The 15,981-nt window shown below is 39.5% G+C and overlaps 1 protein-coding gene across 1 annotated transcript in view; it reads right to left on the bottom strand.

Annotated features, from left to right (window-relative positions):
* MOCOS (molybdenum cofactor sulfurase) overlaps positions 1-15,981 on the bottom strand; it is a 206,858-nt gene that overhangs the window by 40,384 nt on the left and 150,493 nt on the right. The window contains exon 6 of the mRNA XM_009330479.1: positions 13,683-13,882. Within this exon, the coding sequence (XP_009328754.1) occupies positions 13,683-13,882 (200 nt within the window). The remainder of the gene's footprint in view (positions 1-13,682; positions 13,883-15,981) is intronic.

The following is a 15,981-nucleotide window of genomic DNA, read 5'->3' as shown; positions in this document are numbered from 1 at the left end:
GCAGGAGATTAGACATAGGAGAAGAATGAAAAATAGACATTTTAAAGTTGTGGTAAACAACATACTATATTTTAAAGGTACAATTCAATTGGAGGTAAATTAATTCTCTAAATTATTAACAACTTTCTGTAGCTTTTAGCATTATCGTTATTTAGCTGAAAGAAAACGGTGAAAGCAGAAATGCTTACCTTGGCATTGACAGACAGTGCACACCACACACACACACACACACACACAGAGCATATCAGTTCAGGTCCTGATCCTGTTAATGACGATACATGTGCTTAATTTTAAACCTCTGAACAGGTTCATTCACATCAGTAGTGCTAATTACAGGCCTGCAGTCAAGTGTCATTCAGTGTCTCGACAGAACCGTCACCTACAACTGTGTCTGCAGAGATTTAAGAGAGGCCTGGGGCACCTCTTCAGTTAGCTAAAGAAAACCTTGTTCTCCAAGGATCTGAAACTGCAAGTCCTCATTACAGAAACTGACTGTATCTGTGGGATTTTGGCACACAAGGGCTTGAAGAATCAGCCCCCCAGTAAGCAATAACATCCAACAGGGCAGGGACTAAACTGGAATACCTCCTTGAGTCTTATACATACAACCACTCAGTCCACCAACTCCCTGGTGTTCTTTTTCCTCATGCTGTGCTGTTCTGTGTTATACCATTTCTTTATTGTCCACTAAATAATGAATGGGCAGAAAATACAATACTTGATGACATACTGGCATGAATAAATTATGTGAGGGAATGAAAAAGATGTGCAAAGAGAACAGAAGCACGTCTATATGTGCCTCGGAAGGCATATATGGATGCACTGGTGGGACAGCACTGGCAGGATGGCACTGCAGAGAAGAGATATGGATTGTCAGGGTTTCATAGCACAGCTAAGAAACAACGGAAGCACACCATGGGGATCCTCTTAGCACAGCTAAGAGACCATGGAAACACACTGCAGGGATCTGAAAACGCTTTATGTTGATTTCAAAAAGCAACAACAGCAGCTGGTAAGGTTAGCTGAGCAGGTATAGCTACTGCCAGTTATTTCTTTGACAATAAATGATGAACTTTCCTGGTCAGGACTGGGAGGAAGGACAGTCAGATGGTCAGAAAGGTAGCATGAAACCTGGCACATCCTATCTCTACCACAGACTTCCCGAACAACCTCTCACAAGCTGCATTAATGTCTCTGTACTTTCGCTCCTCTTCTGCAAAATGGAGAGCCGAGAGCTCTGAGAATAACCCTGCTGCTGACTGAGAGGACCCCACCATGCCAGAGACACAATCCTCCTCGCAGGGAGCTCAGGCTCAGCTATGCGCAGAGCCAAAGCTCAGCCTAAAGGTGCAGGAACGGAAGTGTCGACCATCTCAAACTAACCACTTTCCTAACTGTGAGCTCATGCTTTATCTGCCTGAGGTATCAATGTAAACATTCAACCTAGCTTTTCTAGCTGGCTTAATCTCTATTGGCTTCTACTTTTTTTAACATAAATTCTCTTTGTATAGGACAATAGCCCAATACATGTAGCACATACTTTCTGGTATAATTCAGCCTATCTTCTGTCTCCTATCTTCTGCCATCATCAATCTTCTAATGTCAGCCTATCTTCTGCATCTCTGAGTTTAACTGTGTGAGATACCAAGCACCTTTAATTTCACTATCTCAGCAGCTTGAAAAACCAAGCCCCCTGTCAGAACTTACTCCAGGCTGAAATAATTCAACCTAAGTAGTGTTTAGCTCTGCTAAAAGCAGTTCAAACAGCATTTTTTTTTTTTCTCACGTGTGGGGCACAAGGTACTCCACACAAAAATGTGCTGTATATGCAGAAGAAATCCTACATCATTATAGTGCACAAGTTCTCAAGTTCACACTTAAATACGTTCTGCCCCAGTAGTTCAATTCAAAATGGTTCCATTCTCAAATAAAGATACAATCAAAATAACTCCATATATCCAGACTTGGAAAGCAGAGAATAGAAACAGTCCTGAGATCCCTATTCAAGATTAATGCCTTGGAGAATATCCTGTGTTCAAAGCATGTTTCTCAAATCAAAGTTATAGTAAAAGGCATCTGTTGAGAAAGACTGTTGTGGTGTCGTTAGCTTTGTTTTGTCAGAAGACTTCAATCTGGGAACAGTGACATTTTCTTGACTTCTTTTTTCATTTAGATGAGAAAAGTTGTCATCCTGGCATAACATGGTTTGTCATGGTGCTAGTGACTCGTGGGTTGATCTATCGTTCTGTTAATGATGACAAGCAAGGCAAAAATCATGACAGATACTTCACCACATTTGTACAGTGTTTGGGCTTATTTGCTCAGTATTCAAAAAGCTTTAAAATATATCTTTTTTTATTATTATTATTTTTTGAAAAACATTGCTGGGGCAGCCTTGCTTATCAAAGTGTGTGTGGTGTAATGAAGTTTCCATGACCCAACTTCAAGGAATTGCTAACAAGAATTTTTTAAAAATATTTTTAATTTTGTCAAATAAATTATTACTGTTCTTTAATGAACAGTAATTTCATTCTAGCCGTGTGACCCAATACCCTTCTCCAATAACACTTTTAATTGTGACATATATTAATCTGTACAGTAGACAAAGATTATTGATACATAAAAACGAATGAACATTAGAGGAATATAGGGAATTGTGGTTCAGGAGAACAAAGTTATGTTATCCATAGCTTTAGTATTAATCGAACTCCGTTATCACCAATGTGATAATGCACACAGGGAATGTGATGCACACTTTTCACTGCAAACAATGACACCATGTAAAGAATCAGTAAGGACAGCACTGCAAATCTATCTGTCCCTTGAATGCATGCTTGACTTTCCCTTGGACATATCCTTCGATTTCTTCTTGTATAGTTCCACCCTAGAAATATGCTACTTGGGGAGTTAATTTAATCTCTCTCTGCAGTGCTAACACATAGCAAAACAAATAGAATATAAAACATCTGTTACAGTTATTTCAATGAAGAAAAGCTTATTTCAATAAAGGACATCTTTAAAATTGCCAAAAGGAGCAATAATGGGTACGGAGCTCAGGGTTATGAAACACAGAATGCCGCTTGCAGCTCTGTCTGTAATAGCGGCAGCTGACTTTTGGGAGCCAGGAATACGTTCATCAATGAAGGCACAGAAGCATGAATGGTACTAATGGTAAGTACACAGCTTAATGTACTCAGATTGTCAGTTTTGGTGATTCCCTGGGTCTGATATTTGGAACTATTGTGCCTTGGTCTTTCAGACCTTAAAGACTACAATTAAACTGCAGAACACACGCAGAAACCTTGCAGCATTTTTACTGATTTCAGTCAGTGAGGACATGGTAATTAAGCCATCACGACATCTTGGAGTCCCATCTGCCCCTCAGAGCCCCTTTGCATTCATTACTTTTTCTGAAGCTCTTTACTGTGGGCCAAGCCCTGTAGGTTGCTTCACACCCCAACACTTCTGATGTCAGATCGTCTTGATTTTTGACAAGCAAAAGGTGCTTTTCAGAATTCCAGGCTGTGGTCTTCGAGTTTAATAAACACACATGAATGAAGTTCATCTAAATCCATTTTTAAAATAGTTCTTTTTTTTCAGAGATAATTTTTATTTTAAGCACAGTTGCCTTCCTCAGGGAGCCTTCCTTTAGTGTTGCCAGATTGACCAAATGCTCACGGTTAGTTTTTTTTTCATAGTGCTCTATCTGAGAAATACTACAACAATTTTAATTTTTCTTTAATATAAAAAATATTGAGGTGGAGAGGTTTTTTTCCCCTGGCTTTAATGCATTACCCTACAATAGTCCCCCTTGGATATCTGGTATTTTAGTTCATACTCAGCAGCTGGACAGCTCCAAAAATAAATGTGATTCTGGTACATTCTGATTTCCCACTCTCTGTCACACAGCTGCACCAGTGACTTCTCTGCCTTTGCTAAATGACTGACTTCTGCTATCCATTCACTTCAGGGCCTCCGTGGTGGTCAGCTGAAAGGTGTAAGCTTTTCTCTGGCTTCAGGCTCCACTGAAATGAGTCTGAGAATGACACTTACTGTAGGTAGATATATACTAAGTGATAGTAAGTATTTACAAGTAGCACAGAGTTTTGCATTATTCCTAATCAACTAAGTCTAAGATTTTCACTAATAATGATGGATTCTTTAGGAACCCCTGCTGAAGTCATTCCCATAGGATCCAATTCTGTAGCTCTTATTCAAGAAAGTACTTCTTATTTTTGCAAGTTATTTTACTGATTATCACAAGAATTATTCACATGAATAAAGGAACTTTTTATAATAGATCATGAAGTGCCCCGAAAAAAAACCCAAATCATGTAACTCAGTACTGGCAGGTACTGTACTTCAGGAATTGGGATCGGGACTTCTCAGTCTATTTTCTACAATGCTCAAATTTCAGAGCAGTTTGTTTGTCTGATGGATTTGCTCATTACAAGAATTTCACTGCACAGCACTGATGGCTGGTTATAAAACAGGCTTCATGACACTGTTCTCCACATCCACTGGTAAATTAATTCACTGATTCATGGCATGGAATTGGAAAGAAAGTAAGCTAGGTCTTTCTGTCATCCAGCATTTGACTGTGAAATGTTGTTGCTGATGCAAATGCATACTTAATCTTGTTTAATACAATTTAATAAGAAGTAGGTCAGGAAAAAAACCAAACAAACCAGCACTTGTTTCCAAATCATTTAGTAGGAGGAAAAAAGCATTTTAGCTGAGTTACAGTATACTTAAACTGGTTTAACTGCATGGTTTCCTGCAAGAGAGGCATTTTTTCCCATCCCAGGGAAAGAATTTCTGCGTGGGCAGGTTCCCATGGTATTGATGAATCTGATCCTCTGCTCCTTATTGTGTCTCTAGTTGTTGACAATGGTTTGAACCAATTGGAGAGTGGATGTAAATCTCTCTTCAGTCTACACCCATTCATCACTCACTCTGACCAAAACCCCTTTGGTAGAAGGCAGTGAAGTATTAGACAGAGATATTGAAATTTACTGTTGCCAAACTCAGTGTCCTGATAGCAGAAATGCTAGCTTATCAGGAACTCTGCAGTAGATGTGATAATTTTCTCTGCTGGTTTCAAAGGCAGTCAAATATCAGGTAAGACTGGACGGGAGAGAAGCAGGCTGGAAACATCAGCATAATTCAGAATATGTGGGTTGCCATTCTGCAGGAACTCTCACTTAGAAGATGCCATATACATAGCAAACTGCAGGTCCTCCATGCTTAAAGGAGTAACAATAATTTTACATATCTGCGATCCAGAAGCTAGAAGGTACTTTGGGGATGGGGTGGCTATAAGGAAGAAATGAAACACAGTCTTGATTGTTAATGGATGACCTCACATTTTTTCAACTGCTTTTTTCTTCTCTGTAGTACATGCGTTGAATTAGGGCACGGACTTATTTGGATCGTATATAAACTTCATGAGTCCAAGATCCAGCTATTTGAAACTCAACAGGCTGATGAGTTGGCTAAACACCCTGGTTTTCTTTGATTTGGCATCTCAATGGCCACAGGTCTCTCCAGCCAATGGCATTTTCTCGTAGCTTTTTTTTCTTTTTTTTTTAAACTGCATTCAGTGACAATGAAAATCTGGTTTGATAAAATGACATCAGGGAAAGGATGGATTCCAGGAAGAAAAGCAAAGCAAATGAACCCAAGCCCTCTGTGGCTTCCGAACTCTGACTTCAACAGAGCATTCCCTTGTGAGTCATAGAAAAAGGTCTGTATCTCTGCATCCCATTGTGCATCCCTAGCTATTTCGTAGGCTAAAGGCTTTGGGTCAGACTGCTACTAGTCAGAGAAGCGGAAGCCAGAGGCAAACAATGCAGAAGACTGAGCTACAACTCGTATCAAGAAGAGAGAAAGGAGAGTGTAGCAGACTAATACAACTGGAAACAATGCTTAGGAATAAAAAGGTGCAGTGCATGATACTGAAAGCCTAGTGACATAGATTTAAGTCACGTCCCAGTCAAAACCCTCCCCACCTTTCCCTCTTTCTTTTAAATCACTTAAATCCTCCTTTGTCTGTATTTATCCCCTAAAAATGGGGATAATAGATCACAGGGAGGTTGTAGGGTTAAAATCCCATAATGGACTGTGTTAAAATATTACTTTAATTACGTCCATACAGGGTCCTATACAGGATTTGTGTGTGGCGCAGGAAGACGCAAGCAAGGTAATAGAGAAGGTGGAGCCAGGCTCTCTTTGTCTTCGAAGGATTCAGATGGTGGAGTGAAACTGGACACTGCATGCATTCAAAGGCAGCTGATCTGCTTTTACCAAGATCAAGAAAAAAGGAATCCAGCAGAGACTGTCAAAAGTGCAATCCTTTTGCTGCTACCATGTGGTTTCTTTTCACATTTCTCTCCTGTGTAACAAGGTCTGTAGTTTAGAGCCACAGTTTGGCCCTGTTACTAAACAGAAAATATTTAGCCTCCCTCATTCATCTGAGATTCTTTCATCTGAATAACTATGAGTACCTTTCTTTTATCTCCTTTCCAGTTTCCTTAGCAACATGCAAGGACACTCCAGAGAAGCAGTGTCAGGCAACACCTTCAGCATAGGCTTTCATGAAGCTTTCTAACCTTGACCAGCTCTGATGAGCAGTTTAATAGTAGGCAATTTCGCGCATACTATCTCACATACGCTGTTGTCCCCCCACAATGAGATATTACAGAAAGCAACTCAGCCTGTATTCTGCCACTACTTCCTCAGCAAGAAGAGAGCTTCATTACGTACTAACTACGTTTGCAGTTATCATCCTGAGTCTCTGAGGCATCTCCTTATGCTCAGTCAGTAATCCCCTACCTAGAGAGCCCCTTGTTGTAAGGGCTGTCTTTGAGTGCCCAGTGCCATGTAACCAAATGTAAGCAAAGATCCAGATTGTAATGGCATTTCTTGCCAGTTTGAAGCAATAAGGTGCCATTTATTGGCAAGCCACTGTGTTTTGCTGCATTGCTGCTATCTCCCTGCTTACCAGACATCCACAGTGCAATTGGAAACTAATTGGAACCAAGGAAATTAGTGGACGTTCAACAGGAATCTTCACAACAATCTTTTTCTCCTAGTAATCCTGTTTGCATTCTATTGTGCTGGTCCATCTGCCATCCCCGGCTTCCTGAAATCAATGGCTAAATCTATAGCTAAAATCAATAGTGAGCAATCACCCCAGCAATTTTTAGGTAGCTATTGGGAAGGTGGCCAAAAATCCCATTAGGCATGTTAAGAACACTTTCCTTTCCCTGAGTCATCAAAATTAATCTAACGAGTGGATATGCTTCTAAAAGCATTAGTGTAACTAACTCGAAGTTGTTTGACCAGCTCTGCACAGACATTCTTAGCTGGAATTAACAAATGCCGGATTTCCATTTTCTCTGGCCCAGATGAAAAGATGCTGCACTTCTCCACCTGCAAAACTGAACGATTGTTTTACACGAAAGTAGGAAGTAACAGATAGAAAAAACACAAAAGGATTACGGTTTGAAGAACAACAAAGATCTCCTGCTTAGTAACTTTCTATGAAGATTTATTTCACATAGATTAAATAAAGTAGAAATTGTTCCTCATTGTTGCTTAACAGCAACCTGCTTTCTCCTGCAGGGGCATGGTATGAATTTCCAGACAAGCACTGACAGCTACTACCAGGCTCCGGTCAGTAGTCTGATCAAATTGACCTGGTAACAGCTTCCTGTGCATGTGAAATGCTGTAGCTCCTTTTTTTCCCCACTCTTCTAATTCACATGTTGTCATTGCTCTAATTCTGTACCTATATACCAGATACACAGTGCACTGGAGCTCATCTACCAGGGAAACCGAGGGTACCGTCTAAGACACAAACAGCAATTATTTCAAGAAATCTAGCCACTACAGGTATGGCATGGTCCCTTTTATCATGTAACGGTAAGTAGCGATATGAATATGTATTCAACCAGCTGTGTGTATATACAAATGTATCCGCCACTTGATATCTGAAGATTTGCCAGTATTTAACATATTTCCTCTCCACTCCTGTGAAGTTAGAGTAAGTGGGGAAGACAGACATTGAATCCCTCAAGGTGACACTGAAAGACTACAGCAGAAGGAGGAGATTTCACCTGGCCACTGCCAGGTCCTGGCTACTGATCTAGGTCCAGCTAAGCAATTTATTAAAACATCACTGAAGGAAAAGGAAGCTCTTAAAAGACAACATTGTGAAACTAAAGCAAAGAAAGTGTATTCACAATATGAAGGTGCTTCCAGAACTGGCTATCACCATTTTATTTACCTTGAGCAACTACTTTTATGTGCATTTCCCATCCTGCCTCACACCACTTTGACCTGTGTTAATTCTGTTTGCAGACCTGTCCAAATGCAAACAGACAGAATAACTTCTACCTGCTTATATTGCTCTGTCTCTTCCTGGTCACACCTCTCCCATACAACACTGTTTCAGACTGTTTGTCCAACTCTCCTCTGCCTCTCATGGCTCGAAGCTCCTTTTTTTCTGCTTTCCTGCCCAACCTAGTGTCTCTTTCTTTGCCCAATCCATGTAATAATGGACTTTGGCTGCATTGTGGGAAATTTAGGTTAATCATTAGGAAATATTTTGTAATAGTGAATATAGCTAAGTTCCAGAATGAACTGCCTCCGGAGCCTGCGGAAAGGTTCAGGTAAAGATGATCCTATCTTGGCGCACGACGATGATGGGCAACCTCTCATAGTCCCTGCAATCCTAAGATCTATTTTTCCCCTTCCACATCTTCTCAAACCACAGGGATGTTTTTGCCTTGGCTGCTAAGCTGCTTACAAGACAATTCACTGCCATAGGATGTTTTGGACGCAGAAGGATAAACAGGGTTAAAAAGAAAACAAAATTTCTTTTGTTTCTTGGGGGAGTCTTATTCTGGTTTTGTCCTCTTCTTATACTGCTAGCATGTGAACACCGGCAGAAAGAGGCTACCAGGGTAGAGAAGGTGCCACGGTGAGATCCTGTGTGGCTGTTCTTACATTTAAGTGATTTGGGACCACACATTCCAATTTAAGACCCTGGTCTTCACTTCAGAATGACAGAAAATAAAGGCAGGAAAGGAAAAAAAATCAACAGTGGGTCACCAAGTCTATCCTTACATTAACTCAAGGGAGGTTGAGATAGAAGGAAGGTGGGTGAGACAGCGGTTGGATGCCATAATAAGAGCAGTCATCAAATTGCATTATAGATTTGTGCTGAAGGGACACACACTGGAAGTTACCTGCTGAGAAGCGTTGATAGTTTTTTTCTTGAGAAATGGATGAAGAAAGGCAAGTTCAAAGTCTAGACCTCCCTTCACTCTATGTGGGTTGATGAGAATTGAGCCAGGACATGCTAAGGTAGGCTCCTAGACAAAACTGATCATAATCTATCTGAACAGGGTTCTCAGTCTTGAGAGGCAAAACTCATCCATATGCAACACTACAGAAGAGCCTTCCTTAGGCAAACCAAAATGTTTACATTCTCTATCTTTGGCAGCTGATTCCTGTTACAGCAGTTTGTCTATCACACACAAGTGTGAAGTGGCAGGCAAGAAGGCTGAGACTGCTAATGGACTGATGCTTGTTCCCTTCCTGACAGGATTTTTAGGAGGCATGGCAAGCGTATATGGATACCAAGGGAACTTTTGCAGGTGAGACAATCACGGCAAGCTACTTCATTTTAGCTTCAGGCTCCAGGCAAAGGAGGCAGTGTGAAAAAGCAGAGTGGGAAAGAGAGCTGGTAATCCACAACCGAAATGATGGCCATTTTTCAAAAGATAGTTATGATGGTTTGCTCACATTTTTATGCCCATGACACACAGGAGAAAAAGATATTGTCTCAGAAGATCAGAGTAAAAAAGAAAAAGTTTGATAAGGGAAGTGCTATTTTTCACTGGGGGCAGTAAACACTGAACTGGAAGGTGTGACTGGCTAAGAGCTCTCCAGGGAATACAATTCAAGAAATGTTTCAGGTGAAATTCCATCTGCCCATCTCTGCCTCTTACCCCCTCTTCCAGCTCCCAAACTGACTTTAAAGAATGAAATGTGAAAGGATTATAAAACTACTCTGTAATTATCTACTGAATGTACAAAGAACATTTCACAGGTCTCTTCTCCCTACCAGAACAAAAAGGAACACTTAAAATAATACTAGCACAAAAGGTCGCTCATAGCAGAGATGGTGATTTTTTTCAAATCTGTGATGGGGAGCGGAAGGGAACTTTGACCTTATTTGTAAGAAATCCACTTTTTTGTGTTGATGACTGTTGTTTCAAATCAATGTTGTTCCCTTAGAGCTGCTCCATCTCCTCTCTGGCATTCAAAACAGGCTGGAACCTCTTAGAGTCACATGCAAGCTTTTGATAAAAAAGACAGCAAGGATGCAAACTGAAGCTAAGTCGTTGCTGTTAAACAGTACTTCAGAGATTGGAAGGACTTGGGGATGTATTAACAGATGACATTCATATATGCTGAAGACTACAGATATTGACTATTAATAAATGAGCCAATGGTGATTCTCTATGCGAAGAGTCTACAGTATTAGTTCAGCGTTGAGCATATACATAACCCCATTTTTGTGACATCAGAAACCCCCTTTAATATCTAGGGCTAATTGCTTCTTTGCCTGGTAGCCTCACAAGGAAGCAGAAGATTGACAGCTTGCTGCATTAATGTCAACTCTGCTCCTTCCATCCTGCACCACTGACTTAGCAGAGGTCCTTCACCTCTACCCCTGCCCTTTCTCACCTTTCAAAATCACCAGCCTGTCATCTGTCCACACGTCATTAATAGCAAAAACTATAATGCTGGAGAATTATCCATTCTAACTAGACAAGTATATATGAAGAAGCTGTTTGGCATAAAGGCCATCTTTATGTCCTGGACCTGTCAAGTACTCATCATAGTTCATAACCAGGGCTTTTTGGCGCTGCAGTGCAAAGAAACACATAAAACGACAGGCGTGCTACTGCAGAGGACAGGCAGCTTGCGTGAAAAGAATACAGGTATCCTCCCAAGTCATTTCAAGAACAAATTACTACCAATAGTAGCCTACAAGACAGCTTTACTGAAGGAAATAATTTTTCTGAAGACACTGTCTACTTATGAAATCTTTCTTGCCAATCTCAATGTTCCGAATAAACTGCTCCAAACCTCGCCATAGTATTTTCTCTGGAATCAGTCAGATTGTCCTTTTCAGGCTACCAAATGCTAATGGCCAACCACACTGTGCCCTCTAATAGGCAATGGGCACAGAACAATTGCCTGTCAGAAAGACAAATAGAACTGATTGGATGCCTGGTTATAAGTAATTAATTATAGATGGGATATCATCCATAAAGGAATAGGACATTCTATCATTTCTCTTTTAATATACAAGCTGAAATACAACCTGAGTCATTAATTGTTGTCCACTAGTAGTAGGTATGTCAGACAGAAATGTCATCCAACTTTCCCTTCATTAAAAATTCCCCAAAATGTTTTCTGGGAGCCTTCTGAAACTGTGTTCTCCTAAATCCACTAGATTGCATTTGGAGACTGACTGGTGAATCCACATGAATGTGCAGATCACAGACATGACCAAACTAGAGGACGCTATTTTATTTCTAAACCATTAATGGAAGTATTGGATTTAACTTTGATTTGAATAAACCTATCTAATTTTAGACATGCATACAGGTATGAAGATGAGATTATACTGTCAGTCTGATAAAGCTTACTCTCTGCTGTATGTATTTTCTTTGTAATCATAAAGAAGCAGCAAACATTTTTCTCCCCCATAACTGCTACAAGATGTCTATGAAAGAATTTCATTCTGTAAAGAATCCAATTATATATATATATCTCACATGTATTATAGCTTTGGAAAGAATAGTGCTGTTGCTTGTTAATTTCTAAAAGTCATTAAATTGCACATTATTTTAATTAAACAAAGTAATCTAACAGGCACTGCAGATGTGACTGGTATGCATTTGAAAACTTTATAGTTCTTCATTCTACATACTCACGCCAGAAATGACAAGAATCTGGTGAATAGCACAATTCAGGTGATACAGATCAATAAAGAAGCTTTTTATGAGCAGCCGCTGCAGCAAACAGGCACAATGGAGGCATAAGACTATAAAATTAATTTTTCTTTGAGGGTACAGTTGAGTTTAAAAAAGTGAAACAGGCAAGAGCCATTTTTACTAAGAAATTGTGAAAATCAGACGTGCAAATGAAGGTTTTGGTTTTAACCGAAGGACAGAAGCAGCATCAGTGTTTGCGGAGTGTTTTACCAACCAAGCTGTGTTAATATCTCCAGTCTTTTCTGAGCATTGCCACACGTATTCAAGACTGTATAAATGGCTAAGTGGCTCCTAAAATGTGGAATTCTTTGAAATGAAATGTGGCGAATATTTGAGACTATTTGGTAGTATAGTCCAAAAAAAGATGTATGGGAAGAAGAGCTTCTCCAGTACTATATATTTGCCCATCCAATGTTCATCAGTGTGGTAAGTGCCTTAAAAAAAATTGTAAAACTCCATATTGACAGGCTACAAAGTAACTGCTTCACTTCTGTTCTCCCTTGTGCATATATGGATCTCCTTTTGTATTCTCTAGACATGTCTCTGTGTTCCCCCCGTTGTCCAGTTGTTCTCCTCGCCGGCAGAGGAGTGTTGAGGAATGCCTTTTGCAGCACTCCCACTCTCTCCCTAATGGTCCAGAATTATCAGCTTCCAAGAGCAATGCAGCTCTGCCACTACTGCTGGCAGAGGGAGGTAGTCGCTGAGACAGATAGTGCCAGTTATTGACAGCTTTTAAAAAATCAAGGTCATACACTTGAACTTGACTTGGGGGCTTATTCAATCATCAGCCAACGAAAAACAGAAGAATTAAGCAAAACTAGAGCACTGTGGTTTTTCTGACTTCTGCTGATGAGCAAGTGAGCTACGTTACCCTACGTTACCTACTGCCTACACAGTGCACAGTCATACACGATTACGGTCATACACCATTACCTCTCTACTGAAGGTAGAAAAGTTTCACAAAGTTTCATCTTACAGATACTCAGTATACCTGATGGATAAAGGCTAGAGAAAGCTGTTGAGAGAGACAGCATTTGAGGACTTTTGGAGCTTGAATCTCACTCCTTACACTGATCATTCAACTTTATTCAATGCTTCCTCAGGAATATTACAAGAATGTAATTATTAGAACTGAAGGGAAGAGAACTCCTCTTTCATGGGTGACTGCAATATTTTGAGATCTGATTTCACTTGTATGTCAAAGCTCCAAGGCAGTCTCTTATATCAGCTTTTCTAGACTTGCTCTTCAATTCCCAGTTTTGAGTACACTAGAAAAGGAAGTCAACAAGAAACCAAACTGCCTGATCAATGTGTCCTGTTACAACAGCCCATTTCCAAACTTCCTACGTATAGAGTATTAAATCTGTAAGATACTAGCTTTGGCTATTATGTACTTTGCATTTTGCTAGCACTATTTATTTTATTCTCCTTTCTACTACTTTAAAAATGGTGTGTATATATTGTGCAGAGCTATGAAGAAACAAAACCAAAACCTCAGAAGGGACCACTATGGACAAAGTATTTCCTGTAGGATAAAGAACGCATTGTGAATATGCTTAAAATATAAACATAAAACTCAGTTAAGGTAAGAGAAAAACATACCTGTGAAAAGCCGATCACCTCTCCATTGTCATCAAGCACGTTGAAATTAATGATTGGACCTTGGACATCAGGATTGCTGAAATCTGTATCGCTGTAAATACGTACTACAGGAGCCCCATTGGCATATTTTAAGGCAGACAGCACAGTATAGGTGTAGTGAGCTAATGCAAAGGTATGCTGTTTTATTTTCTCCATTCCACCTAAAAAAGAAAAGTGCATGTACATGTCAGATCCCTTATTTTTATGGAAATGTAAAAAAAGGATGATTTTTCAGAATGGTGTAGCTGGGAGGTAACTAGCACAAAATTGGTAGTTTTAGTTCCTGTAAATGAATATAAAATTTGCAAAAGTTTCTTTCCTCATACAAAAGCTTCAGAAGTACTGTTCCACCAAGGATTTATCTACAATTAATCTACTGTAGAAATCTGAAGTTACACTGAAAGGGATTCACGCGCATTACAACATGGATAGTTCCAGCCTAGACATATCACTAAGACGTTCTGGCACAATTAATTTGAAAAGCAAGTTTTGCTCCAGATCTGGCTCTGGAGATTGTGGGAACGAGGCATCAATTCTAGCACAGCACAGAAAGCAAATTGCTATGTCTAAGATAAAATAAAAATAATAAAATTCTAAATGAAATTACAAAATACAAGTGTGAGTCTACAAGGAATTTACTTGAATGCTGAAGAAATATTCTTCCAAGCCAGCTCTTCTTTTTGCAGAAGAAAAAGAAAGAGGATGTTGTGAACACCTCATTGACTACACCCATGCAATCTATTTGCTCCAGAGAAGCTTTGCAGAGAAGTTTTCACAGAACTTGGCCCGGAAAAAGCATAAAGAGGAAATGTATTGTCTTTCTTGGCTTTTTTTTTTTTTTTTTTTCCTCCAGTAACGAGTTTGGAAAAGAGGACTGCAGAGATTTCCTGACAGATGGAGACCTCTTCTACATCTCTGGTTTCTGAGAGGAGGTTGTGTCTCTGTTAGATGTCCCTATCAAAATGGCTTCTCATTCTTGTGCTCAGAGGATATGCCATAGGATGATATACCACGGTCACCTATGGCTTTGGGGATATTTTGATTCTCCGCAGGAAGCTAAAACATAAGCGTCAGATACAGAAACAGCCATTTCAGTCAAAGGAGAACATACGTAACCTGAAACGTATGGTTTGTGATATTCACTGGAATAAACTGCTGACAGGAGGCAAGTAACTGGGTATGACAATAAATACAGTATGAGAAAAGGAATAACCCTAACCCTAACCAAACAGTAATTTATCACGTGGAACAAGAAAAGTACAAGTAATCTTCGAAGTAGAAACTGAAAACCTATGAATTTGCATCTTTATGGAAGACAATTAGATGATAACAATATGATGTCAAAGTATTGTAAGAAACACAGGGAGATACCTGAAGGCTAACAACATGTTTAAACCAGATCAAATCTCCACTGGAGACAGTTGGAATTTTGGCTGAAAATCCACAGTGGTTTCTATTATGTATACTATGCGTTGTGCTATGGTGGGCGTACATCATGTGGGAAAAAAAAAGGAAAGGATATTTTCCTCAAAAGCCTCTTGAAGTAGAACAGTATTTTTCTGCCTGGGTTTTAGACCCAGAGTATTTTCTGTAAAGTTGAGTATCTTATTTGAGGTACATGAGCATTTCTGTAACTAAAAAGATGTTTGACATTTTCTTTTGCTTTCTTTTTTTAAACTGCGTAGCTATGAATTTCACACTTCTGCGCATACCATTTTTACATCTGAGTATCTGGAAACTTCTACAGTCTGATATAACCGCCCTTGGACAGAAATTTTGTGATCTGCTTGTTGGCTTTTGTGCCTTTACTCCACAAAAAGACTGTGTAATTTATGAATGTATATAAAGGAAAAAAATAAGATATCTTTCTCCTGACGTACAGAAGAATTACAGCAACTTCTGTTATTTCACTTTTCTTCAAGTTTCTATATTACGTGCTATCTCCTTTAGATAAGCTAGGAGAACAGACAGTAAAAGCATAGAAACAGATTAGATATAAGGTGGAAGTACATTTTTTGGTGCTAAAGAATAATAAATAGGAATAAGATATTTAATGAGATACTAACACACAAAGCACTTTCAAGGAACATTGCCAGAAGCTAATCAGTACAATTTCTAGATGTTAGCCACAGTAAACTTGGCAAGCATCTCTAGAACATTTTGGTCTGAAAGACGATTTGTATTTTCAGAGTCTTTGAGAATAAAAGATTGCCTAGTCAGAGATGTCCTAGTCATTGTTTGGCAGAAGTTAAGAGTCTTG

The sequence above is a fragment of the Pygoscelis adeliae genome, unplaced genomic scaffold (assembly GCF_000699105.1).
Source record: "Pygoscelis adeliae isolate BGI_AS28 unplaced genomic scaffold, ASM69910v1 Scaffold78, whole genome shotgun sequence".
Lineage (NCBI taxonomy): Eukaryota > Metazoa > Chordata > Aves > Sphenisciformes > Spheniscidae > Pygoscelis > Pygoscelis adeliae.
Note: the sequence above shows the minus strand (reverse complement) of the source record. Positions and strands in the feature narration are given on the sequence as shown.